This window comes from Myotis yumanensis, unplaced genomic scaffold (genome assembly GCF_028538775.1).
Source record: "Myotis yumanensis isolate MYYU_CA2020_CCGP unplaced genomic scaffold, mMyoYum1.0.hap1 SCAF_19, whole genome shotgun sequence".
Lineage (NCBI taxonomy): Eukaryota > Metazoa > Chordata > Mammalia > Chiroptera > Vespertilionidae > Myotis > Myotis yumanensis.
Genome location: NW_027223770.1, coordinates 28,101,257 through 28,126,004, shown reverse-complemented (window position 1 = coordinate 28,126,004; position 24,748 = coordinate 28,101,257). Strand labels below are relative to the sequence as shown.

General features: G+C 60.7%; 2 protein-coding genes across 6 annotated transcripts in view; both read left to right on the top strand.

Moving 5' to 3' along the window:
• Positions 1 to 3,843: 3,843 nt before the first annotated feature.
• STX2 (syntaxin 2) lies at positions 3,844 to 16,235 on the top strand. Of its 5 annotated transcripts, none has more exons than XM_070399609.1 (11): positions 3,844 to 3,977; positions 7,572 to 7,646; positions 8,229 to 8,328; positions 9,009 to 9,083; positions 9,737 to 9,810; positions 10,652 to 10,760; positions 11,407 to 11,480; positions 11,569 to 11,706; positions 13,044 to 13,154; positions 14,815 to 14,938; positions 15,737 to 15,826. In XM_070399609.1, exons 1-10 carry the CDS (start codon positions 3,948 to 3,950, stop codon positions 14,893 to 14,895), a joined length of 867 nt encoding a protein of 288 aa, XP_070255710.1. In that variant the 5' UTR covers positions 3,844 to 3,947; the 3' UTR covers positions 14,896 to 14,938; positions 15,737 to 15,826. The 5 variants fall into 5 exon arrangements, with proteins under 5 accessions (XP_070255710.1, XP_070255709.1, XP_070255708.1 ...); XM_070399608.1 differs by having other exon boundaries at positions 15,676 to 15,767; XM_070399607.1 differs by lacking the exon at positions 14,815 to 14,938 and having other exon boundaries at positions 15,737 to 16,235.
• Positions 16,236 to 20,444: 4,209 nt separating this feature from the next.
• RIMBP2 (RIMS binding protein 2) overlaps positions 20,445 to 24,748 on the top strand; it is a 54,423-nt gene continuing 50,119 nt past the window's right edge. Inside the window, 1 exon segment of the mRNA XM_070399589.1 lies at positions 20,445 to 20,522. The gene's annotated coding sequence lies outside the window, so the exon portion shown is untranslated.

Genomic DNA, 24,748 nt, shown 5'->3' with positions numbered 1-24,748 from the left:
AGGCGCCCTCACATAACAGACATCGTTCTTCCCCGTCCCGTCCCGGGTTCCCCGGTCGGGGCGTCAGCAAGGCCGGGCCCTCCCGGGAGGCTCTGGGGGGACTGGCCCAGGCTTGTCTCTGAGCTCCTGGCACGGCGGGTGGAGGGGCGTCGCCCCGACATACTCCTCTGACATCCATCCCCTAGGGTTCCCCCCCCCGAGTCTCCACGTGGTCAGCCCTCGGTGTGTCCGTGTCCTAACCTCCTCCTCCTCCTCGAAGGGCACCACCCTACTGACCCTCATAGTCGGCTTTAAAAAACAAGCACACGTATTTTTATTGATTTCGGAGAGGACGAAGAGGGAGAGATAGAAGCATTCATGATGAGAGAGAATCATGGGTCAGCTGCCTCCTGCACGCCCCCCACTGGGGATGGAGCCTGCGACCCGGGCCTGTGCCCTGACGGGAATCCAACCGTGACCTCAGGTTCAGAGGTCAAGGCTCAACCACCGAGCCACGCCAGCCGGGCAGATGGCAGCAGTTCAAGTCCTTTCTTCCTGGATGACGAGGGCGCCGAAACGAAAGTCACCAGTCCTCGGTGAGAAGGGTCTCATCCTGTTTCCACTCACGCGCGTGAAGACATTCGATAGGTCTCTGAAAGCCAGGCCACGCGCATGTGTCGTGGGCAGAACAGTGGCCATTTCCAAAGACGGCCACGGGAACGCTGGTTCTGTTCCCTTCCTTGGCGAGTGGACTTTGGAGATGTGACCAGTGACATGGACCTCGAGGTGCAGAGAACGTCCAGGGGAACGGGTGGGATCACCGGGGGCCTTCGAAGCAGAGACTGGGTGTGGTCCGAGCGGAAGATGTTCCACAGAGGGAGAGGGTCAAAGCTCGGCGGCTCCTCTGGCTTCGAAGGGGGAGGAAGGGGCCATGAGCCACGGTACGTGGGCGCCTCCAGGAGCCGTGAGAGGGAAGGAACCGGGTTCTCTCCTAAAGCCCCAGGAAGGACCGATGTTAGCCATTGAGACACGGGCCCCATGACCGCAAGATAATAGGTTTGTGTTGTTTTAAGGCACCAAGCTTGTGGTGATTTGCGACAACAGCTACAGGAGACTAATAAATACAATATGCGATCTCACAAAGCTATCTCCAGATCATGTGTCCGGCCCCATCTTGAAAAGGGGTAGCCTAGCCCTAGCCGTTTGGGCTCAGTGGGTAGAGCGTCGGCCTGCGGACTGAAGGGTCCCGGGTTCGATCCCAGTCAAGGGCAGGTACCTCGGTTGCAGGCTCCTCCCCAGCCCGGGTCCTGGTCAGGGCTCGTGCAGGAGGCAACCAATCGATGTGTTTCTCTCACATCGATGTTTCTCTCTATCTCTCCCCCTCCCTCCCACTCTCCCTAAAAATCAATGGAAAAATATCCTTGGGTGAGGACTAAAAAATAATAATAATAAATAAAAGGGGCAGCCTATTTCTTAACTTCGCATAATGATAAGTTAAACAAGGCTACTGACTCTCCAAAGACCGTAGAGGCTTCTTCCCCGTTTAAATTTACCTTCTGGGTGCAGGCTCAGGAGCAAAGGTGAATTTTAACCAGGTCTTCAACTTACGATCAAACACTCCTGTGGTCAACGGACAACCGCTGTCAGTTCTTCAGGGGTCTGAATTGAAACGGGCTCTTAAAATTCCCCTACTATTACTTTACGTGCAAGAAAAATAAATTAAATGATGCGATGCCCAGCCGGTGTGGCCCCGTGGTTGAGCGTCGACCTAAGAGCCAGGAGGTCACGGTTTGATCCCCGGTCAGGGCACGGTCCCCAGTGTGGGGCGTGCAGAAGGCAGCCGATCAGTGATTTTCTCTCATCATTGATGTTTCTTTTTTGTTGTTGGTCATCCTCACCCGAGGATATTATCCCATGATTTTTAGAGAGAGAGTGAAAGGGAGGGGGAGAGACAGAGAGAGACATCGATGTGATAGAGACACACCCATGGGTTGCCTCCCGCACGAGCCCCGACCGGGGCCAGGGGTCGAGCCTGCAATGGAGGTAAGTGCCCTGGACCGGAATTGAACCCAGGACCCTTCAGTCCGAGGGCCGACGCTCTATCCATGGAGCCAAACAGGCTAGGGCTCATCTCTGATATTTCTCTCTCTCCCTCTCCCTTCCTCTCTGAACTCAATGAAAATATATTTTAAAAAATTAATCAAATAAATGAGAACCACAGAATTTTAAAATAGGCCGGCACCTTAGGAGGCTCCCATCCCAGCGGTGGGTGGCGGCCGCAGGCCTGCTCGCAGGGGTCAGGGAAGGCTGTGGGAGCATTTGTGTACACAGGTGGGCACTTGTAAACCGAAGCCAGTCATGTGCCCGAGAGAGGCACTCCCGCGGAGGAAGAAGGTGGCGTTCACCATGGGTAACTTCGTCCATTCAGCGCCTTCCTGAAAGGTGTCAATGTGCCGGACAGAAACTCCTGGGGTCCCTCCTTACCGGTGGGGGACCCCGTGTTGCTTTAAGGCACCGACTTTGTGCTGACTTGTTTCAACAGCCGTAGGAGACTGCGACAACATGCGACCTCATGAAGCTGTTTCCAGATCATGCACCTGGCTCCATCCTCAATGTTTGTACGTTTCATGCTGTTTTTTCCCCCCCCCCATACCTATATTTACCTATGATGCAGTATCATTTATAAATTAGGCCAGTGAGAGATTAACAACGAGTAATAAAGTAGAAAATTATAATAAAAGACGTGACTGTGGTCCCTGGCTCCCTAAATGTGTAATCGCGCTAGCCTCACCTTTTCACCTAAACCAGTGGTCGGCAAACTGCGGCTCGAGAGCCACATGCGGCTCTTTGGCCCCTTGAGTGCAGCTCTTCCTAAGCCTTAGGAGTACCCTAATTAAGTTAATAACAGTGGACCTACCTATATAGTTTAAGATTAAAAAATTTGGCTCTCCAAAGAAATTTCAATCGTCGTATTGTTGATATTTGGCTCTGTTGACTAATGAGTTTGCCGACCGCTGACCTAAACGAAGCCCTTTAAGGCTTCTCTCTGGCACATCCGAGCTGCCAGCGTCACAGATCGAAGATGGGCGCGCTGCCTGCTCCCCCCTCCCCCGCGGGCCGTTTTCGGTTCTGTTCCTTCACTGCCCGGCCCTCAAGCCTTGTGGGCGTCGCTCGACCTCAGACCAGGCCTGTTCAGGGCGCGTGCACGCGAAGCGGCACCCAGCTCGTTCCCATCGCCTCGCTACCTCTGCCATCAACAGGGTCACTATTTTCTAAAAAGAAAACGAGTGGGAAAGCACAAACACGGAGGCAAATCCAGAAGGGACGAAGGGCACTTCCCAGCCGGCGATCAGAGTGAGCACAGCTCGTGGGCTCCGCCCCAGCCCGGCTGCCCCAAAGCCCCGCCCCTCTACCAGGCCCCGCCCCTCTACCAGGCCCCGCCCCTCTACCAGGCCCCGCCCCTCCCCGGCGGGCCCTTCCCCGTTGCTCCCGGCCCCAGCAGGCCCCGCCCCTTCCCTAACAGGCCCCGCCCCCTACAGGCCCCGCCCCTCCCCTTCCCCAGGGGGCCCTTCCCCCTCCTCTGCAGCCCCTGTCGCTCATGCCCCAGCAGGCCCCGCCCCTTCCCTAACAGGCCCCGCCCCCTCCCCTTCCCCAGCGGGCCCTTCCCCCTCCTCGGCAGACCCCATTGCTCCCCGCCCCAGCAGGCCCCGCCCCTCCCCCGGGCCCCGCCCCCTCCCGGCCCCGCCCCTCCTCCGCAGCATTCCCGCAGGAAAGCTCCCGCAGGCTGCGCGGGCCGGGCGCGGTGCGGGCTGGGCATGCGCAGAGCGCGCGGGCGCGGTTGCCGTGGCAGCGCCGGCGGGAGGGGAGGCGGCGGGCGGGCGCGGCGCGGAGCCGGGCGACCGGCGGGCTGAAGCTGCGAAGGCGCGGGGCAGGCCTGAGCGGCGGGGCGCGGCGCCCGGCCCGCGGGGATGCGGGACCGACTGCCGGACCTGACGGCGGTGAGTGGCGGGTGGGGCGAGCGGGCGGATAGCGGTTCAGGCCGGGCGGGGCGGGATGGGCGGGGCCTGTCGGGGGCGCGGGGACTCTGCCCGGCTGGGCGGGGGTGGGGGCTTCGGGAAAGGTTGGGGGGCTGCCTCGCCGGGTCGCGATGCGGGATCGTGGGGGGTGCGCGGTGCGGATTCGGGGGGCGCTGTGTCCACTGTGTTCGGGACGCTCCGACGGCCGAGGCGCAGCGCTTCGACATCTGGGGAAACTGGGCTTTGCGGGGTCCGGGCCCTGAACCCCTTTGTGAGCCGCGCTCTGCCCCCCCTCCCCAGCTGATGTCTGCCCCGAAGTCACCCCATCACGCAGCCCTTCCCTGCGGGATGTCAGCGCCCCGGGTGGGGACCCATCGCCTGGCTCCCTGTCCAGTCCTGGGGGTCCAGCCCCCGGGTCCCACCCAGACCCTGCACGTGGGGGTCGCTGGGGGGGGTCGCGGTGGAGCCCAGCCCAGGCTGGCACCCCAGGGCGGGCGGGGCCTCCCAGTAAACAGGTTGTGTTTGCTTTTTCTTACTCAACCGCCCGCACCCGCTGGGGAGAAGCCAGCGAGGTCCTGGCTCCCTTAGGGGCGGACACCGGCTGCTGACAGCGCTGTGGGCGCACCGCCCGGGGACCGTAGCGGCTGCTTAGAGAAGAGACCCATGGACGCTCTTTGTAGTTTTTAATTTTTATCTTTTTAAAGAATTCGTGTGAGTTTATTTGAGCCAAACTGTCGGCAATTGCCAGGAAGCAGTGTCTCAACGGATGGGGATAGTGCTCCCTTAAATTTAATAGAGGAAATCTATTCTTTTTTTTTTTTTGAATATGTTTTTACGGATTTCAGAGAGGAAGGGAGGAGAGAGAGACAGAAACATCATTGATACGGGAGAATCGTGGATCGGCTGCCTCCTGCACGCCCCCTCCTGGGGATGGAGCCTGCAACCTGGGCCTGTGCCCTTGACCGGGAATCGAACCCGGGACCCTTCAGTCCGCAGGCCCACGCTCTATCCACTGAGCCAGACCAGCCACACTTTAGAATGACGCCCTTTTTCTCTAAAAACACAAGCATTTGTCAAGCGTGTCTCCCTTCCCCACCCCCAGGGCAGCCTCAGAACCGTGGGGTGTGTGTGTGTGGGGGGGCAGCAGGCCGAGTGCTCTCAGGTACCCGTCCCGTGCAATGAATTAACTTCTCTCTTTGGCTTCCAGTCCGTAGGAAAGTAGAGAGAGAAGGGTCACTCAGTCAGAGGAGGAGCCCTGTGCATCGCTGGGTGGAAATTACGCTGGGCACTCCTCGCAAGAGAGGTTTCTTCATAGCGAAGTTTCCTTCCTTCCCTTTTTATCGGCGCTCGCTTGCAGGGTGTGTCCCCCCAAAACGTATGCGCACACTTGGGGTGATTTTATAAAGGCAGTGTTCATGAAAACACAGTTCGTTCTCAGGATTGAGCCGTCCGCGGTGGCGGTGGGTGTGTTTTTTTTGGGGGGACGCACACACCCTGTATTTTGACATCCGCCGGAGCGTCGGGCTCAACATAGCAAACTGCTGCGCTCATTTCTTCACCCTGAGCCTCCGGCAGGCGCCCAGCTCTTTGTGACGCGAGGATTTGCTGGATGCATCTCAGCTCGAGAGCGGTGGCTGTTTTAGCAAAACACAGCCCAGCGTGCATGGAATCGGGGAAGAGAGAGAGAGGCCTGTCGGCCAAGTACAGAAGCAGCTTTTCTTGGCTTGATGAGCAAAATATAAGAAAAGGCAAGTTTGTCACTCGTGAAGTCTGTGTATGTTCCAGCTCTCGGTGCCGCGGCGTCAGGGAGACCACGCCACCCCCGCTTTTAGGGCCGCAGGGGACCGTCGCTAGACCACCACCGTCCTGCTCCAGATGCGGGGCGGGGCCGCCGGAGAGCCGATCAGTGGGCTTTTCTAATCTTCGGGAGTTGTCTCATCTTGGGAAAACAATTTTAAGACTCTCCAAACCTCCATCTTCCTGAATATAAAATGGGGATAATGATCTCTCTCTCGACCACTCACGGAGGAAGTTGTGAAACATCACCTTAGGCCCAGAGAGAAAGTGCCGTGTAATTATAAGTGCTGTTAATGTGGTCGGAGTTTTAAAAAGCACCCTTCTCGTCCCTATAAAATATTTGCCCGGCCGGCGTGACTCGGTGGTTGAGCGTCGACCTGTGAACCAGGAGGTCGGGGTTCGATTCCCCGTCAGGGCATGGGCCCGGGGTTGCGGGCTCCATCCCCAGTGTGGGGCGTGCAGGAGGCAGCCGGTCCGTGATTCCCTCTCATCATGGATGTTTCTCTCTCTCTCTCCCTCTCCCTTCCTCTCTGAGATCAAGAAAGATATTATATTTAAAAAGAAAAAAGAGGCAGCAGTATTCTAGAATGTTCAATAAGGCTGAGAGCACCCCCCCGCCCCCCCACACACACACCTGCTGAGTTAGACACACACAGCTTTCCGGGGGCGCGGGGGCTCTGACCACTCATCCTGCGTCCTTTGGTGATTTTAGACTTAGAGTGGGTGCCGGGTCTCCAGGCTATGGGGCCAGCCTGCCTCTTCCCGGGGGTGGGGGGGGGGGCGGGGGGGGGAGCGGGGGGGGGGCGGGGGTAGAGCTGCTTCCTCCCAGTCGGCTTGCTCGGGGCTCCTGACCTCATCTTTCCTCGCTGCGTGGTGTTTACTCATTTATTTATTTTATTGATGTCAGAGAGGAAGGGAGAGGGAGAGAGAGAAACATCGATGAGAGAGAGAAGCACTGACGGGCTGCCTCCTGCACGCCCCCCACTGGGGACCGAGCCTGCCCCCCCCCGCCGCCCCCCCCCCCCCCCCGGGCCTGTGCCCTTGACCGGAATTGGACCGGGACCCGGAGGGCTCTTTTGTCCGAAGGCCGGCGCTCTGTCCACTGAGCCACACCGGCCAGGGCTCTGCCGGAGGGGTTGTCCATTAGGGGGCGCCCTGCGTCTCTCACTTGGGGAGGAATGTGTGCGAAAGTTCCTGGACGGTCATTCTGTGCCCGGGAAAGCTTAGCTGCGCCGTCAGCGTTCCCATCTGTAGAGGAAACGTGCAGCGCCAGCAGTTTCACTTCCCGGGTGAGGCCGCTGCCTGCGTGGACGGGCCGCTGGGAGCCAGTGGAGCCGTGCCGCCCGGCGCCTGGGAGCCGCTGGTGTCCCTGCCACGGCCGCGCCCCCTGCAGGGCTCACCGCCGGCTGCCTGCTCTCACGGGCCTGCGGGTGCCCCGCCTCAGAGTCCAGCTGTCAGGGGCTCTGGTGGCGGGGACCCCGGAGCCCTGGATTGCTCTCCTCTCTGCTCTTTTTTTAATTTATATTATTATTGGTTTCTGAGAGGAAGGGAGAGGAAGAGAGAGGGAAACACCCATGATGAGAGAGTCGTGGACCGGCTGCCTCCCGCAGGCCCCACACTGGGGATCGAGCCCGCCACCCGGGCCTGTGCCCTGACCGGGAATCGAACCGTGACCTCCCGGTCCTTAGGTCCGTGCTCGGCCATGGAGCCATGCCGGCCGGCCGGGCTCTGTGCGCCGACAGGAAGGAGGCCCGAGCTGACCCCCCCCTCCCGTTGCAGCGCCGGAAGAGCGATGACGGGGACACGGTGGTCGTGGTCGAGAAGGACCACTTCATGGACGACTTCTTCCACCAGGTGAGGGTCCTCGGGGCCGTCGGACCGGCCTCCTCAGCATCGGCCAGAACCCGCCAACCAGCGCGTGTTGGAGGCGGTGCCGACAGTCATGTTTCTATGTTTTTGTGAATCCTCACCCGGGGGTATTTTTCCATTGATTTTTAGAGAGAGTGGAAGGAGAGAAAGAGTGAGAGAGAGAGAGAGAGAGAGAAACTTCGATGTGGGAGAAACACGTCGATGGGCTGCCTCCTGCACGCACCCCAACCAGCCAGGCCGGGGAGGAGCCTGCAACCGAGGTTCGTGCCCTTGACCGGAATCGAACCCGGGACCCTTTGGTCCGAAGGCCGACGCTCTGTCCACGAGCCACACCGGCCGGGGCCCAGCCTGGTGGGTTCTGCTGGCGATGCCGATGGGTATTGCTGTGGCTGTCACTTCACGTGGTGCGTGTTCTTAACAGTCAGTGACCGTCCATCCGCCTGAGGCGGGGCCGGCTTTTATTTTTCGTGTAATCACTCACCCACTTCCCTCCGCTGTCCTCCCTCTCCAGGCGTGAGAAGGGGGGGCTGGCGCTGCCCGCAGGGTGACGCCTCTCTCTCTCTCCAGGTCGAGGAGATCAGGACCGGCATCGCTAAGATAGCTCAGTACGTGGAGGAAGTGAAGAAAAGCCACAGCATCATCCTGTCCGCACCGAACCCCGAGGGAAGTGAGTCCTGCCGGCCTGTCCGTCCCTCCGTCCGTCTGTGTGCTCGCCTCTCCCGCTCACCGGGGGTCCCTCAGGCCCCGGCCCTCGCCGCGCAGCGATGGAGCCGCACGGTGCTGGTCGGGGGTGGGGGGGACCACTGACCCCGAAAGCCAGGCGGCCCGGCCCGCGGGAGGTTATGCAGAACTCGGGCCACGGCAGGAGCCGGACCCCCCATCCGGGCCGGGGCCGTGGTGGAGCAGGAAGGGGAATCGTGTGTCGGGTGGACGCTGAGGGGGGATTCGGGGACGCTGCTGGTCGGAGCGGGTGCCCACAGCCGTCCGCTCCTCAGTCTGAAGTCAGCTCCGGAGCTGAGCCCGGAGGCCCCGTGCGGCCTGGGCCCCTGCAGACACGTTCTCAGATAAAGCGTCTGGTGAGCTGGCCGAGCCTTATCACGGGCGCGTCCCTCTATCTCCACAAACGCCTGTGCCTGCGCCTCCGCTGTGCCCGAGGGCGAGCCCCGCGGCCTCTCTGCCTCCGCCCGCAGGAGGCGCCGGCCCAGGGACCACTGAGAGCCGCTGGCCCGGTCACTTATCTGAAGAAACAAACACCTGGACGGAGATTGTGCCGTTCCAGCTCATTGGACGGGTTGATGTTGGATGTCATCGCTCAGGCGACTTTTTTTTTTCCTTTTCATTTTAAAGAAATAAAAGAGGAGCTTGAAGATCTGAACAAAGAAATCAAGAAAACGGCTAATAAAATCCGCGTCAAGTTAAAGTGTGAGTTGAAGCTTCGGTTTGTTTAATCACGGACGATGGGACCCTGGGTAGTTGGTTTTCTTTATAAGTTTTCATTTTATGTTTTCAGAAAGCGAACGCTGTGCGCGCGTTAGTCAGTGTGTGGGCTTGGGGCAGGAGGCCTTGTGTTCTTCATCGTCTTGGGGTGTTTAAGCGACTGGCCCTCAGGGCTGCACAGGAGGGGCCAGAGCCGATGTTCGCAGTCCTTCCATTCAGGGCGAAGCACGAATTCCCAGCCAGCAAGACCAAGCCCATGCTTACAGATCGCTCATCTCTTTTTATTTTATTTAAAAAAATTTTTTTTTTATTTATTTCAGAGAGAGGAAGAGAGAGAGAAACATCAGTGATGAGGGAGAATCATGGATCGGCTGCCTCTTGCACGCCCCCTCCACGCTGGGGATCGAGCCCGCAGCCCGGGCCTGTGCCCTGACGGGAATCCAACCCTGACCTCCTGGTTCCTAGGTCGACGCTCAGTCAGTGAGCCATGCCGGCCGGGTTTTTCCTTTTAAACGTTAACACGTGACGTCTGGGTTTATTTTGTGATATTGTCACCCATTGATGATTATCACCAAAACCCGCACGTCGGCCCGCCCAGCGTGACGCGCCCCCCCCCCCCCCCCCCCGTGTGCCTGCAGCCATCGAGCAGAGCTTGGAGCAGGATGGGAACACGCCCCGCACGTCCGTGGACGCCCGGATCCGGAGGAGCCAGGTCTGCGCCGGCCCCTCCTCGCCGCAGGGAGGCCAGGGAGTGGGCTTCCCCTCTCTCATTTCAGCCGAAAACTGAGTCCATGGTCACGGCCACCAGCCCTCGGGTTTTTGCAAAAAAAAGATAGTGTTTGTAGAGGGGAAGCCTGCCCGGCCCATCGACAGCATTCTGTCGGGAAAGCCGAGAATTACTGGGGTCACCAGAGTGTCCGTGGCGGGGCCTCACCTTCTGGAGGTTACAGGGCAGCAAGCGAACCAGACTAACTCCTCCTGACCCGCGGGGATGAGCCTTGGGCGCTGGGCACCCGCTGCAGGGTGCACGCCTGGTCCTCCCACCCCGCCTGGTCCTCCCCACCCCCCCACCCCGCCTGGTCCTCCCCACCCCGCCTGGTCCTCCCCACCCCCCGGCCTGGTCCTCCCCACCCCCTGCCTGGTCCTCCCACCCCCTGCCTGGTCCTCCCCACCCCCCTGCCTGGTCCTCCCCACCCCCTGCCTGGTCCACCCCACCCCCCCTGGTCCTCCCACCCCGCCTGGTCCTCCCACCCCGCCTGGTCCTCCCCACCCCGGCCTGGTCCCCCCCCCCCCCCCCCGGCCTGTCCCCGTGGGCTGGCTGCCCTCATCTCGGCTCTCGCTTCCGCGAGGGGTAGTCCCCGGGCAGCAGGGTCACACGGTGCCTGGGGAGGGCCTCGCACGGATCCTCGGGAGGACGTCGCTGTCGCTCCCGGTTTCCCTCTGACGGCGGCGTTCCGAGTTTCCTGCTTGGCTTTCGTCCTGCGCTGTTTCTCTGCATCGTTTTCGGTGGGAGGCATGACCGTGTGTGTTAACCCGATGTCCGTTGCTGACAGCACTCCGTGCTCTCCCGGAAGTTCGTGGACGTGATGACCGAGTTCAACGAAGCCCAGACGGTCTTCCGGGATCGCAGCAAGGGGCGCATCCAGCGGCAGCTGGAGATCAGTGAGTGCAGCGCCGGCCCCTCAGCCTGCTCTGTCTTAGGCCTGACGCCAGGGCGGCCGCCTGTCCATCACTTTTTCTAATACATTTTTATTGATTTCTGAGAGGAAGGGAGAGGGAGAGGGAGAGAGAAACATCCGTGATGAGAGAGAGTCATGGATCGGCTGCCTCCTGCACGCCCCCCATGGGGATCGAGCCCACAGCCCGGGCCTGTGCCCCGACCGGGAACGGAACCCTGACCTCCTGGTTCCCAGGTCGATGCTCAACCCCTGAGCCACGCCGGCCGGGCAGCGCCGTCCATGTTAGAACATTTCGTCACTCCCAGACCGACACTGTGGCGTCCCCCCATGAGCAGTGCGGCCGGCCTCCCTGGCGGAGCTCCGGCAGCCCCAGGCCAGAGCTAAAGTCCAGGAATCGGCGCGTCATCTCCTCGCTCCGAGCTGAGCCTCATGGTTCATCCCATGAGAAGGCTCTGGCGAGTGTGCCTGGTCCTCCTGCTCCCCAGCCTTCGGGCGGCCTCCTCATCGACACGCCTCGGGGGGCTGGGGAAGGCGGTGACAGGGCTCAGGGCTCGGGTGCCCGTTGGTGGCGGGGGTGGGACCCTCCCTCCTCAGGGTGGTCACTCGGGAGGTTTGCCTTGACCTTCCAGCCGGGAAGACGACCACGGATGAGGAGCTGGAGACCATGCTGGAGAGCGGGAACCCCTCCATCTTCACCTCCGACGTGAGTGCCGCCCGCGCCTGCGCGTCCGCCCGGCGGGTCCCCGCCTGCGAGGGTCCCCGGTCCTCAGCATCTCTCCCGTTCCCCACAGATCATCTCCGACTCACAGATCACAAGACAGGCCCTCAACGAGATCGAGTCGCGGCACAAGGACATCATGAGGCTGGAGACCAGCATCCGCGAGCTGCACGAGATGTTCATGGACATGGCCATGTTCGTGGAGACCCAGGTGACCGCGGGGCCGGGAGCCGGAGGGCGGGGCGGGGGCTCTGTGAGATCCACGGGCGACCCGTGCCCCGGGGAAGCCCTGTTTCGGGTGCAGCCTCGGCATTCAGAGCCGATGGCCGTCACTGCAGCGTGAGGCCGGAGTTCTGGAAGCAGCTTACACCGCGGTTGGAGGCCACTGGTGGGCGGTGAGGTCCGAAAGGTTGGCGACCGCTGGCTCAAACTGCCAACAGCAGGGACTGGCTGGTTCATGGAATCGGTGTGTCCACAGGGCAGCCTGCTGGCAGCCAGAGGGACACACACTCCTGTTCCCTGAGGCTGTGTTTTTGTTTGTTTTTACTCCTCCCCCGAGGACATTTTCCCAGTGATGTTTAGAGAGGAAGGGAGGGGGAGAGACAGAGAAACATCGATGTGAGAGAGACACATCCATTGGTTGCCTCCTGCACACGCCTGACCAGGGCCCTGGCTGGGGAGGAGCCTGCAACTGAGGTCTGTACCCTTGACTAGAATCGAACCCAGAACCCTTCAGTCCACAGGCTGACACTCTATCCACTGAGCAACACCGGCCAGGGCACTGAGGGTTTTTACTGAGATAGACAAATGCTGGAATTCTGAGTTAACAGCGATCTGTAAAACTTTATGTGGAGACTATATACACATGTGTATAAAGATAACATACATGTGACACACGCGTGTGTGTGTATACACGCAATGCCATGTGCCTGGCTCCCAGGACAGAACTCGCAGAGGGAGGGAAACAGGCCATGCGGTGTGACGACGGTGACCCCGGAGTTTAATGCTCTTCCCCAAACGACGGGCGTTTTCACGTCCTGCCGTGTCTGCGCCCTGCCCCTGGCTCCCCGTGGGGGCCTGTGCGGAGTGCGTGACGTCGACTCCCCTAATTCAAAGTGTGTGTGTAGTCGGGCTCAGAGCGGGTGTCAGACTGAGAAGCGAGTTAATTGTGCGTCCTCTCCATGCCTTACGATGCCGCTGCAGCTGCGCCTGCAGGTGGACAGGACACCAGGTAACGCCTCCCCGCCGCGTCCCTGCACGCCCTCGCCCGACGTTCCCGCTCATGGCCTCGGCCGGCCAGCGTCGCGCCCACCTCTCAGCTGCTCGTCACCGCGCTGCCGCCATCCCTTTCGCTCTTTTCAAAACATGATCGGTTTTGGTGACTTCGTGTCGGTCCGTTTGTCATGGTCTCATCTCATGAGCGTCAGAACGGCATCCGGGTCCATCCACACGCATTGCGCTCGCGTGCGCACCGCCTTGGCTTCGCGGCGTCTCGGAGACGCGGCGGGGCCGCGGGAACCGCCCCTGAGCCGGAACGTTTGTTCTCAGGGTGAGATGATCAACAACATAGAGAAGAACGTCATGAACGCGGCGGACTACGTGGAACATGCCAAGGAGGAGACGAAGAAAGCCATCAAGTATCAGAGCAAAGCGCGCAGGGTGAGTGGCCGCGGGGGGCAGGCGCGTTCCCCCGCGGGCCGGCTGTGGGCTGTGATCTGTGTCGGCTGACCTCGGGCGTCCCAGGAATAAACACGTCTTCGTGCTGCGTTTTTAAGCAGAAGCCGTTCTTTTGCTGAGAAGCCTGGGAGTTTGTGAGGTAAATTACGCTGAGAGCCCTTCTGTGTCTGAGTAATTCAGACCCTTCGCAGACGGCACCCCCGCCCCCCCCCCCCTCCCCCGGGCGGCTCATCCCCGGTCCGCTGCCTCTCGGGCCTTATTTGAAAGAAATAAACGAACGGGATTGGACGTTCTCCTAAAACGCATGGGCTGCACATTTCACGCAGTGAGCGCTGCGTTCTCCGCCGAGGCTGCTTGCTGACCCCTTGGTGAGGAAGGAGGAGGGTTTGACGGCCGAGAGGTGCAGCCCAGGAGTGTCCACATGAACCTTTGTATCTGAACCTTAAACGTGTCGTGTGTGTGAGCCAGAGCCCTTCCAGGGAACACGGAGACGACGCAGTGCCCTTCTGACTCGGGGACGGGAGGCTGTGTGTGTCCGTGTGTCCCTGTCCCTCCTTCCCATGTGCGTCCGCCTCCCGCCTCCTGCAAGCTGGCTGCTGGGTCTGCAGAGGCCGTGTGCTCAGTGCCGGCCCGGGGTGTGTGTGCGTGTGCGTGTGCACGTGTGTGTGTGCACATGTGTGTATGTGTGTGCACGTGTGTGCGCACGAGCGTGTGTGTGCGTGCGTGTATGTGCACGAGTGTATGTGAGTGTGTGCGCGCGTGCATGTGTGCAGCCATGTCAACCAAGGCCTTGGAATGGGGTCGGGTCGTGCACAGGCTCCTGTGACGACAGGTGCAGGTCTGCTCCCCTGTTGCCTGCAGCCCCTCGTGCTGGGACCTGGGCCCCCAGGTGACCTGGGACCTGGCCAGGCTTCTGGCTTCCTGTCCAGTCAGTGGGCCCCGCACTGACCCTCCAGCAGAGGGCGGCGCTGAGCCTCGTCCAGGCTCAGAGGGCCTGGCCCCTCAAGTCACGGAAAAGGGGCAGCTCCCCCGCTTTGGTCCAGGCCAATGGGAACGTGCAGGCGAGGCTCATCGGTGCGGAGAGATGACAGGCGTGGGGTGACGCACCCCATTCCAGACCTGCAGGGGCCTCGCTTTGGGGCCAGCTGATGGCTCACCGCTCGCTCGTTCTGTGAGATGCCTGACGCCCCCAGCGCACGGCTTGCTGGACCTGCCTCCTGCTCCTCGGCGCTTGCACGGGGCGGCCCCTCCGGCCGCTTCTGTTCCCGGGCAGCTGTGCGGCCGGGAGACCTGGTGGCTGTCTGGGCTTTGCTCACAGAGCCGCTGTCTTGGTGGGCGGGGTGGCTGCAGAGGCCACAGGGGAAGAGCCGGGCCCTCAGCCTGGAGCAGAGCGAGGCCGCCAGGCAGGCCTCCCTGTGAGCCCCCGGCTCCAGGTTCCCCGACAGTCGTCTCCCGTCACGCTGAACCCCGGGCCTCCCAGTAAACGTGACGCTGTCCCGGAACTGAGAGCCCCCGGCGACGGTCCCAGGCCCCTCCCGCGCCCGGCCTACCAGGGTCCAGATGGTGGTGGTTTCCACGAGGCCTCCTCCTGGCGCGGCCACAGGGCGTGACCTGGTGTGACCAGCTCGCTTTTCTTTGGCAGAAAAAGTGGATCCTGGTGGCCGTGGCGGTGGTGCTGGTCGCTGTCGTGGCTCTGATTATTGGCTTATCGGTTGGCAAGTGAGGCTGCGGATGACGCCAGGGTGCATGCCTCTGCCGGCGCGGCAGTAAGTAACGACTAACCCGCTAACCTTCCGGCCGCTCTGCCTGCTGCCCCGACTCACCCAGCTGGCGCCTCTAACCTCCCAGCGCCTCGCCGTGGCCGCTGAGCGTCTTCAGGCCCAGGCCCCTTCCTCCTCCTCCTCCTCTTTTAAAGACTGCCACCTAGAATACATTTTACTTACTTTTGTTAGTCCTCACCGGAGGATAGTTTTCCATTGATTTTTAGAGAGAGTGGAAGGGAGGGGGAGAGACAGAGAGACACACACATCGATGTGAGAGAGACACATTGATTGGTTGCTTCCTGCTCAGGGATCGAGCCTGCAACCGAGGTATGAGCCGTTGACTGGAATCGAACCCGGGACCCTTCAGTCCGCAGGCTGACGCTCTATCCACTGAGCCATACCAGCCAGGGCCGGACTTGTATTTTTTAAAAATATATATTTTATTGATTTTTTACAGAGAGGAGGGGAGAGGGATAGAGAGGTAGAAACATCGATCAGCTGCCCCCCGCACGCCCCCCACCGGGGTTGCGCCCGCAACCAAGGTACATGCCCTTGACCAGAATCGAACCCGGGACCCTTCAGTCCGCAGGCCGACGCTCCATCCACTGAGCCACACCGGTCAGGGCACGGACTTGTATTTTAAACTCTCGAGTCCAGGAGAAGCTTGTTAGGAAATGACATGAGTGACTTCTTTCCTTCGATGCCTCGCAAATTAATTACTGTTTTTCTTTATCTTGCAGAAAATGATGTGCATTGTTATTTGTGTAATTATTTTGCTTGTGATCCTTGGAATTATCCTAGCAACAACATTGTCATAGCAACCGAAGCCCACAAGCCCTTCGTCCTTGGCGCCAGCCCTCCACGTGGCGCACGGGCCCCGGGCGTGGCGGCCGTGGCACTGAGCGCGCCGAGGGACACGGAGAACGCCGCCCGCAGCCCGGACGCGATGCGTTAGCCCCGCATCCTCGGCTCCAGGAACAGCACGCCGCAAACCTTCAGCAATGTGAAACAGTGGCCTTAAGATGGGAATGATTGACATTTTCAATTTTTTATATTTCAGTGTTAAGACTATTTGTATGTCGCGTTTCATGAGGAATATTTTATGTTTGAAGCCACGCGATTCCGGGTCTGAGACTTGGCGTCGTCCCCGCCCCCACCCCCCCCCCACAAGCTCACTGACGCTTTGTACCGTTTCCTTCGTGTTTACTGTTCGCAAGGAAATCCTCGTTGTTATCACAGAGCTGTTTTGTAAGATATCTATGACGTTAAATGTTTATAAATTAACTGTTTAATATATTCACCTCTTAATTTACCCCGTTTTTCTATATAAATGCTGCCTTTTGAAAGGAGTAGGAGACACGGTGTCAGAGCCGTCTTCGCCCAGATGTTTACAAGGTTGGCGGCTGCCACAGGGGACAGCGGCCGCACAGCGCCTCCCGGCGCCCCTGTGGGCACCCGGCGGCGAGGGCCACCATGCCAGGCCCTGGGGACAGTCCCCGCGCTCACACCCAGCCCCGCCTCCTCCGCCCGCCACCCACTCGCCACCCACAGCGACTCAGCCACGGCACCGCGAGGCGCGCCCAGCGAGGCCTGTGCCCCGCTGACATGACCGAGTCTGAAGTTACAACCGAGACTCGCTCCCTTCTACACGCAGAGCATTTATTCCTAGACACCCAGTGGTTCCTTCACACGAAAACCGTTGTGTCGATCACGTCTGTGTTCCTGTGAGCGCCTCCCGCCCGCCTGACCTTTGAGAGTTCATTCTAGAGTTTACAGGCGTCTGTGATCAGTAAGCGTTCTCATTGCTCACGAATGTTTCTGTGACGATACTGTGCTTCTGACGTGGAACACGGGTGAAGACTTACTCGGGAGCGGACACCCATGAGACAGCCACTCGACATTTGAATGAAGGATCCCCGAGAACCGTCCCCCTTCTCCCTCTGTCCCCGGGGGTGTGAGCACGGGGCGGCGCATTCACCTGGTTGGGTTTGAAAACCTAAACAGATGCCTTGATTCCAAACGACATTGGAAGCTGCTCCTTCCTTACACGCTGACGGGTCCCCCTCCGGCCCAGCGTGTCCGTCTGCCTGCTGAGCTGCGACTCGGGTCTGTGTGTGGGCGTCTTCCTTCCTGGCTGGTCGTGCCTGGGGGGCAGCCTGGAGGACGTGGAGCCGGAGATGATGCCCGTGTCGCTGTCCCTCGGGGGCACCGGTGTGTCCGTGTGGTTACGTGCACCCGTGCAGGAGCCGCGCGCGACGGCCTCTCCACGGCCCCCCTCGCCCCCACCTGCAGCCGGCCGGGCCTCACCCTTCACGGCGCTTCCTGCTGCATCAGCTTCGAGCCATTCTTCCCGGACCGGGAGTCCTGACTGAATCTGTGTTTTTACAGTGAAAGCTGCGGAAATGCTTTTTGGTTTCTATGTAGATACTCACGGCATTTTTCAGATAACACATCTAACCCTCCTGCACCGATTTGAAATCAGATTTTTAAAAAAAAAATACACACACAGGTTTGCTTGTCACCTGCTACTATTTCTGGAGGTATTTTGTGTTTACATTAAAAAAAACTCCGAGTCCCGAAACATCAACAAGAAACACACAACAAAACCACCCCACAAATACCATGTGCTTCCTGCCCGTCACCTCTGGGGAGGGATTTGGGGAGCCGTTTTACTGCATAGCCACGAATAAACTGTTCTAAGGAAGTCACCCACCTGCGGCCGTTACTCCGTCAGGGCGAGTCGATGACTCAGGTTCTTCGAGAACATCTTCGATTATTTGTTAGTTGTTGTTGTCACAAGCTTCTCTGACCCGTCTCAGCCGTCAGCCGCTCCTGCGCCTTCAGGACCCGCCCGAATGCCTGCGGTCCCGGCAGATGCCGGTTGGAGGGACCTGGGCCCTGACTCGGCCACTGGCTTTGCCTTAGGCCACTTTGACAGGTGCCCTAACGCTGACCAATAGGGGGCGCCCTCCCCAGGCTCTGAGCCATCTCCCTCTGCACCAGCCGTTCTCAACCTGTGGGTCGCGAACCCTTTGGGGGTCGAACGACCCTTTCACAGGGGTCGCCTAAGACCATAGGAAAACACATGTATAATTACCTATTGTTTTTGTGATTGATCACTATGCTTTCATGATGTTCAATTTCTCACAATGGAAATACATCCCGCATATCAGATATTTACATGACGATTCATAACAGTAGCAACATGACAGTGATGGAGTAGCAACGGAAATAATGTTATGGTTGGGGGTCACCACAACACGGGGAACCGTATGAGAGGGTCGCGGCGTTAGGAAGGTTGAGAACCATCGCTCCACACTTTCCGCGTCTGTCTTCAGTGGGATTTCCCGATCCAGAGCCCTGCCTGGGTTCTGACCACGTTGGAACCGACGTTCAAAAGCCAGAATCAGGCCCGGCCGGTGCGGTGCAGGGGGTTGGGCGTCCTCCCTGCACCGATTGGTCGCCGGTTGATTCCCGGTCAGAGCGCAGGATCCCCGTGGGGGGCGTGCAGGAGGCAGCCGGTCCGTGATTCTCCTCTCTCTCTCTCTCTCTCTCTCTCTCTCTCTCTCTCTCTCTCTCTCTCCTTGTCCCTCTCTCATCCCTTCCTTTTATATAAAGAAAGTCACGGTTTTGATACTCGCTCCCTGCAGCACCTGGGAGTCCCCAGCCTGCGGCCTGCAGAGCACCCGCCGGGCAGCAGAGGGCGCCCCGGCCCAGGCGCCGAGTCTGGGCTGCCCCCCCTTCCCCCCCGCACCCCCGCGGGGGAACTCGGCTTCTTCGTCTCCTTGGCAACTGTTTTCTTAACCCAGGACGGGTGTCAATCAAATCCCACCTTCTGGGGGACCCCTGCGACCCGGGGAGAGCTGTTTACGTTGCTTCCGAAGGGGGGCCTCCGGGCCGGCAGCCCGCGGATAACCGGGACCACGGTCACCTGGAGGCCGCCCCACTCGGGGGCGGCGGGAAAGGCTGCGGTGGAATGGACGGACTTGTTCAGGCCCCGGGGGGGATGCCAGGCGAGCGGGGGGCCGTCCGGTCCATCCGGTGGGATAACTCCTGGCTGTGCCTCCGGAGAAGGCGCTCCAGGGAGTTTCCCACAATGCTCAGCGGCTTCCAGGAACCCCCTGGAAATGAGTGGCCCAGAGGCAGGGACGCCCAGGTGACCAGGGCAGGCACCCGTGGTGTCCTGGTCAGCTGCCCAGAAGCCCTGTGCGAACCTGAGCCCCTTTGGGATGCCCGAGATTGAAAAAACAACGCCGCCCTGGCTGGTGGGCGCAGTGGTTAGAGCATCGGCCTTTGCACCTTTGGTGTTTCGGGTTTGATTCCCGGTCAAGGCCACCTGCCTGGGTTGCAGGATCGACCCCCCTCCCCCTCCCTTCCTTCCACTCTCTCTAAAAAGCAATGGAAAACCCCCCCTCCAGCCTGGGCCCTGTGGCTCAGCGGTTGGACGTCAACCTATGAACCAGGAGGTCACATGCCCGGGCTGCAGGTTGGATCCTCCGCCCGGGTCGGGGCGTGTGGCCTGGGCTGCAGGGTGAGCAGCAGGCGCTGCCTTGGCCCTTTGCTCTGCCCCGCAGCGCGCCGAGCCCGGCTGCAGAGGGTCTGGGACTTCGGGGCCTGTCTCGGCGGGCGTTGACATTTGCCGTTTGGCTCAGCCTGATCCTTATCTGTCCCAGCTGGACGGACAGACAGATCCGTGGAAGAGCCGCCTGCGAGGCGAGAAGGGCGCGGGAGCAGCCTAGCGGGGGTGGTGGTGGTGGGTGTGGCGGTGGGGGGTGGTGGTGGTGGTGGGGGGGGGCTGCACAGCGCATCCTTTATTCATCCGCGCAAAGGGATCCTCCCTGGAGCTTACTTGACGCTGGGGTCGCGTCTTAGACAGACCTGCAGCGCGCTAATAATTAAACAGAATTGGGAAATGCTTAGTTTGGGTAAGGCGAGTCGGAACCCTCAGCCCCAGGCTAGGAGCCCTCCCCTCCCCGTGGGAGTTTTGCCTGAACCAGGACTTAAGAATCAAGCCCACAGTTTAGCTGACACTCATCTCCTTGTTGTGGGCGGGGGACCAGGAACCTTAAGAAAAGGAAAGGGAGGCCCGGCCGGTGAGGCTCAGCGGTTCAGCCTCAACCTGTGAACCGGCAGGTCAGGGTTCGATTCCCGGTCAGCGCACAGGCCCGGGTTGCCGGCCTCCTTCCCGAGTCGGGGGCGTGCGGGAGGCGGCCGAGTCCTGGCTCTCTCTCATCATGGATGTTTCCCTCTGTCTCTCCCTCTCCCTTCCTCTCTGAAATCAATACAGATGTATTTTTAAAAAGAAAAAAGAAACAGAACGGAAAGCCATCTTGGCGTGTGTCTGTGCGCGCGCGCGCCTGTGTCTGTGCGCGAGGCGCGCGCGGGGGGCGGGGGATGTGCGCGCGGGCGCGGGTTTCACACTGACGTCGCCCGGGCTCCGGGGCCGCGGCCGGCGGCTGATCCCCTCCCTCCGCCCCCCTCCGCCTCCCCACGGCTCCCCACGGCTCCCTCCGCCCCCGGCGGGTAACCTGACACAGCCGACTGCAGTGCTCGCGGCGCGGCGCTCGGAGCCCGGCCCTGCTGGAAGGTAGGCTGCGGGATGCGTCTCCTGCTCCTCAAACAGCGCCTGGTTCCTGCGCCTCCGCGCCCCCGGCTGCAGGGCGCGGGTGGCAGGGCGGCGGCGGGGACTCTGCCCGCACAAAGTTTATTTCTGGCGGCGGGAGGATGCCCTTCAGCGGGAGGCGGCGGGCCGGCGAGGTGGCGAGGGCGCAGCGGCCGGCGAGGTGGCGAGGGCGCGCGGACCCGGCGCAGGAGCGGTGGATCCGGGTGTCTGCACGTCGCTCCTCCCGCCGGTTGGATGGGGCTTCGCGGTCCCCAGGGATGGATGGTTCCCTTTCCGAAGGGCAAGGCTGACGGGTCCCCCTCTCTGTGGGGGCTCCCCGCTCCCCTCCGGCCCCCAGCTTTGCAGAAAAGCCCCTGGGGTGAAGTTTCTCCTCGCGCCCACCGGCAGCGCCTCCCTGACCCCAGGATGTGATTGTCTGGGGTTCCCAGACTCTGGGGGGATGGAGGGGGGGGGTCTCCCTGCGCGTGGGGGGTGGGGCAGAGAAGGGGCTGGGGGGCCCCCAAACCAGAGCGCTGGCTGTCTCATCCCCAGCTCGGCCCGGCGGTGGGGTGCGCGCAGGGGGAAGCCGGCACGCGGAGAATTTGTCTATTTGTCGTAGACCCACTGGAATAATGTGTTTGTCAAAACAGATGTTTCCGGCGGAGTGTGCGTGTGTGCGCGTGTGTGTGCGCGCGTGTGCACGCAGCAGCCCGTGTGCGGGCAGCCTCTCCCCCCCCACAAAAAAAGCTGTATTTTTCCTGGAAATGCAGTGTTTATGGGACCCCCTGCGGGGGGGGGGGGACTTGGGTTTGGGGAGCCTGGGGGGGGGGGCTCGGGCGCGGCTGGCTCGCCTGACCTGAGGCTTCTGTGGGAGCGGGTCCCTGTCCCCAGGAGCCCCCACTGCTGTCCCCACCACCGTGTCCTTGTCAGGGGCTGAGGGCTGGGGAGGGGGCCCCCACCTTGTCATTGGGGGGAGGGGTTCCCGCAGGGCCTGAGGGGCAGGGGCTCCCCGGACCTCTGGTCTCCATCCCCCAGGCTCTTAGGGTGTCTGTGAGCCAGAGAGTGGGGTTGGGGAGGGGTTGCTGGGCTCCCCTGGCATTTCCTCTCCCCGAGGGAGCCCCCCTCTTCGAGGGAGATGGGAGCAGCCAGGAAGCGGGGAGCTGGTTCTGCACAGAGGCCAGAGGAGGGGGGGGGTGGCCAGGCAGCAGCTGCTGTGTGTGTGTGGGGGGGTGTCGGGGGGGAACGCGGGAAGCCCCTCTCCTCTGCACCCCATTTCTGAACCCCAGTGAACGAGGCAGCCATGGGAGGGCCCCGCTTCAAACGCACCCCGTTTGCAAGGTGGACAGCCAGGGGCCTCTGGGAGGTCACCCCCTCCCGCCCCCGCCCCCAGGGCCCGGCTGGAACCTCCCCGAATGTGCTGGGTCCTGACCACACCTCAGCTCATAGCTCAGGGGGTGAGGCAGCCCTGGGGCCGGGGCAGGAGCAGGTGGGGGCGCTGTGTGTGGGGTGAGGGCGGTGCCGGCAGGACCACAGCGGAGCTGAGGGGAGTCAGGGATGTGGCTACCCCCCCCCCCGCCCCCCCAGGTGACAAGCTGGGTCCGGGCAAGGCTGTAGGTCAGTGTGCGGGAAGGTGTCAGTGATGGGGCTGCCCCCCACCCGGCCGAGGGCTTCCTCTCTGGCCCCCCCCCAGGGCACCCGGAACCGTGGATGTGGGCGGAGTCCAACCTGCCCAGGTGAGGGGGGTGCACCCAGCCGAGAGCTCTTAGCTGTTAAGGGAAAAGGGCTGCCCGGCTGTGGCTCAGGGTTGGGGTCGACCTAGGAGCCACGAGGTCGGGGTTCGATTCCCGGTCAGGGCACATGTGTGGGTTGTGGGCTGGATCCCCAGTGGGGGGCGTGCAGGAGGCACCCGATCCGTGATCCTCTCTCCTCATGGATGTTTCTCTCTCCCTCTCCCTTCTGCTCTGAAATCAATAAGAAATATATTTTTAAAAAGGCAGCAAACCCATCCAGCGTGTTCCCCCCAGGACGTTCACGCTCTCTTGTTCGCTCTGTGCGAGGCTGGCGGTGGGTAGGGGAGCCCTCTGCCTCATGCCTCCCCAGGTCCCGCCGTGGTGGTCTCGGAGTGAAGGTTGGAGCTTTAAGCAGAGCAGCGGCTCTCAAACGCTAGTGGGCGGCCGAGTCCTGACCCAGCAGGTCCGGGGGCCCGGGTTTGTGCCCCTCAGTTCTCAGGGGTGCCAGTGGTGCCGCTCTGGGGACCCACTTTGAGAACCACTGGGTTAGCTAGCGGTGCTGCCTCTGGGGCATGGCCTGTTCTCTCCGTGGTCGGTTGAGGGTCAGACGTGACCTGTGACCTTAACAGAGGCCTGGCCTCCCCGGCGGGTCCATCCCTCGCCGGCCCAGCCCCCGGGGCCAGGAGCCTCCCCGAGGAGCCCCGTCAGCATCTGTTCCATGTGCGGGGTTTCCCCGCGTGGCCCTCGGCGTCTCCCACGTCCGGGGACGGTTCTGGGGCCGGCGGGGGGCTGGCCTGGCTGCCCCGTCTGTTGGGGATGAGCCCGAGCGGCTGACACCAGCTTCTAGCAAAGCCGACTCCCTTCCTCTGCTCCTTTCGCATGAGATCGTGGTATCTCCTGACCTGTGTTTCCCCAGCTCGGCCTTTTGCGTCCGCCCGTGGGAGACGCTGTCCAGCCTGGTTAGGGGGTCTGCGCCTGGCTCTCGGGGCTGCCCGCGGGGGAGCCGCTGCCCTGGTCCTGGTGCCGCCCCGTGGCTGCTCCTGCTGAGGCGCGGACTCAGCGCACAGTCCGTGGGCTGTCACCCCTCTGCCTCCCTCTCCCTCCCCTCCCTCCCTCCTTCCATCCATCCATCCATCATCTATCCACCCTCCCATCATCCATCCATCCTCCCATCATCCATCCATCCATCCATCCATCCATCCTCCCATCATCCATCCATCCATCCATCATCCATCCATCCACCCTCCCATCACCCATCCATCCTCCCATCATCCATCCATCCATCCATCCTCCCATCATCCATCCATCCTCCCATCATCCATCCATCCTCCCATCATCCATCCATCCATCCATCCATCCTCCCATCACCCATCCATCCTCCCATCATCCATCCATCCACCCTCCCATCACCCATCCATCCTCCCATCATCCATCCATCCATCCATCCTCCCATCATCCATCCATCCTCCCATCATCCATCCATCCTCCCATCATCCATCCATCCATCCATCCTCCCATCATCCATCCATCCATCCATCCTCCCATCATCCATCCATCCTCCCATCATCCATCCATCCATCCATCCTCCCATCATCCATCCATCCTTCCTCCCATCATCCATCCATCCATCCATCCTCCCATCATCCATCCATCCATCCTCCCATCATCCATCCATCATCCATTCATCCATCATCCATCCATCCATCCTCCCATCATCCATTCATCCATCCATCCATCATCCATCCACCATCCATCCACCCTCCCATCATCCATCCATCCATCCATCCATCATCCATCCATCCACCCTCCCATCATCCATCCATCATCCATCCATCCTCCCATCATCCATCCATCATCCATCCATCCATCATCCATCCATCATCCATCCATCCATCATCCATCCATCATCCATCCATCCATCATCCATCCATCATCCATCATCCATCATCCATCCATCCATCCATCCTCCCATCATCCATCCATCATCCATCATCCATCCATCCATCATCCATCATCCATCATCCATCCATCCATCATCCATCATCCATCATCCATCCATCCATCCATCCATCATCCATCCATCATCCATCATCCATCCATCCATCCATCCATCCTCCCATCATCCATCCATCCATCCATCCTCCCATCATCCATCCATCATCCATCATCCATCCATCCATCCATCCTCCCATCATCCATCCATCCGTCCATCCTCCCATCATCCATCCATCCATCATCCATCATCCATCCATCCATCCATCCATCATCCATCCATCCATCCATCATCCATCATCCATCCATCCATCCATCCATCATCCATCCATCCATCCATCCATCCTTCAATAGACCTAACCCACCCTCCCTCCCTCCTTCCTTTCTGCCTTCTTTCTGTCACTCAGGGAACATCCGAGCACCTATGGAAACTATACTAAGTAGCATTTTAGGTGCTGGGCACAGAATGGTGAACAAGATGATGTGGTC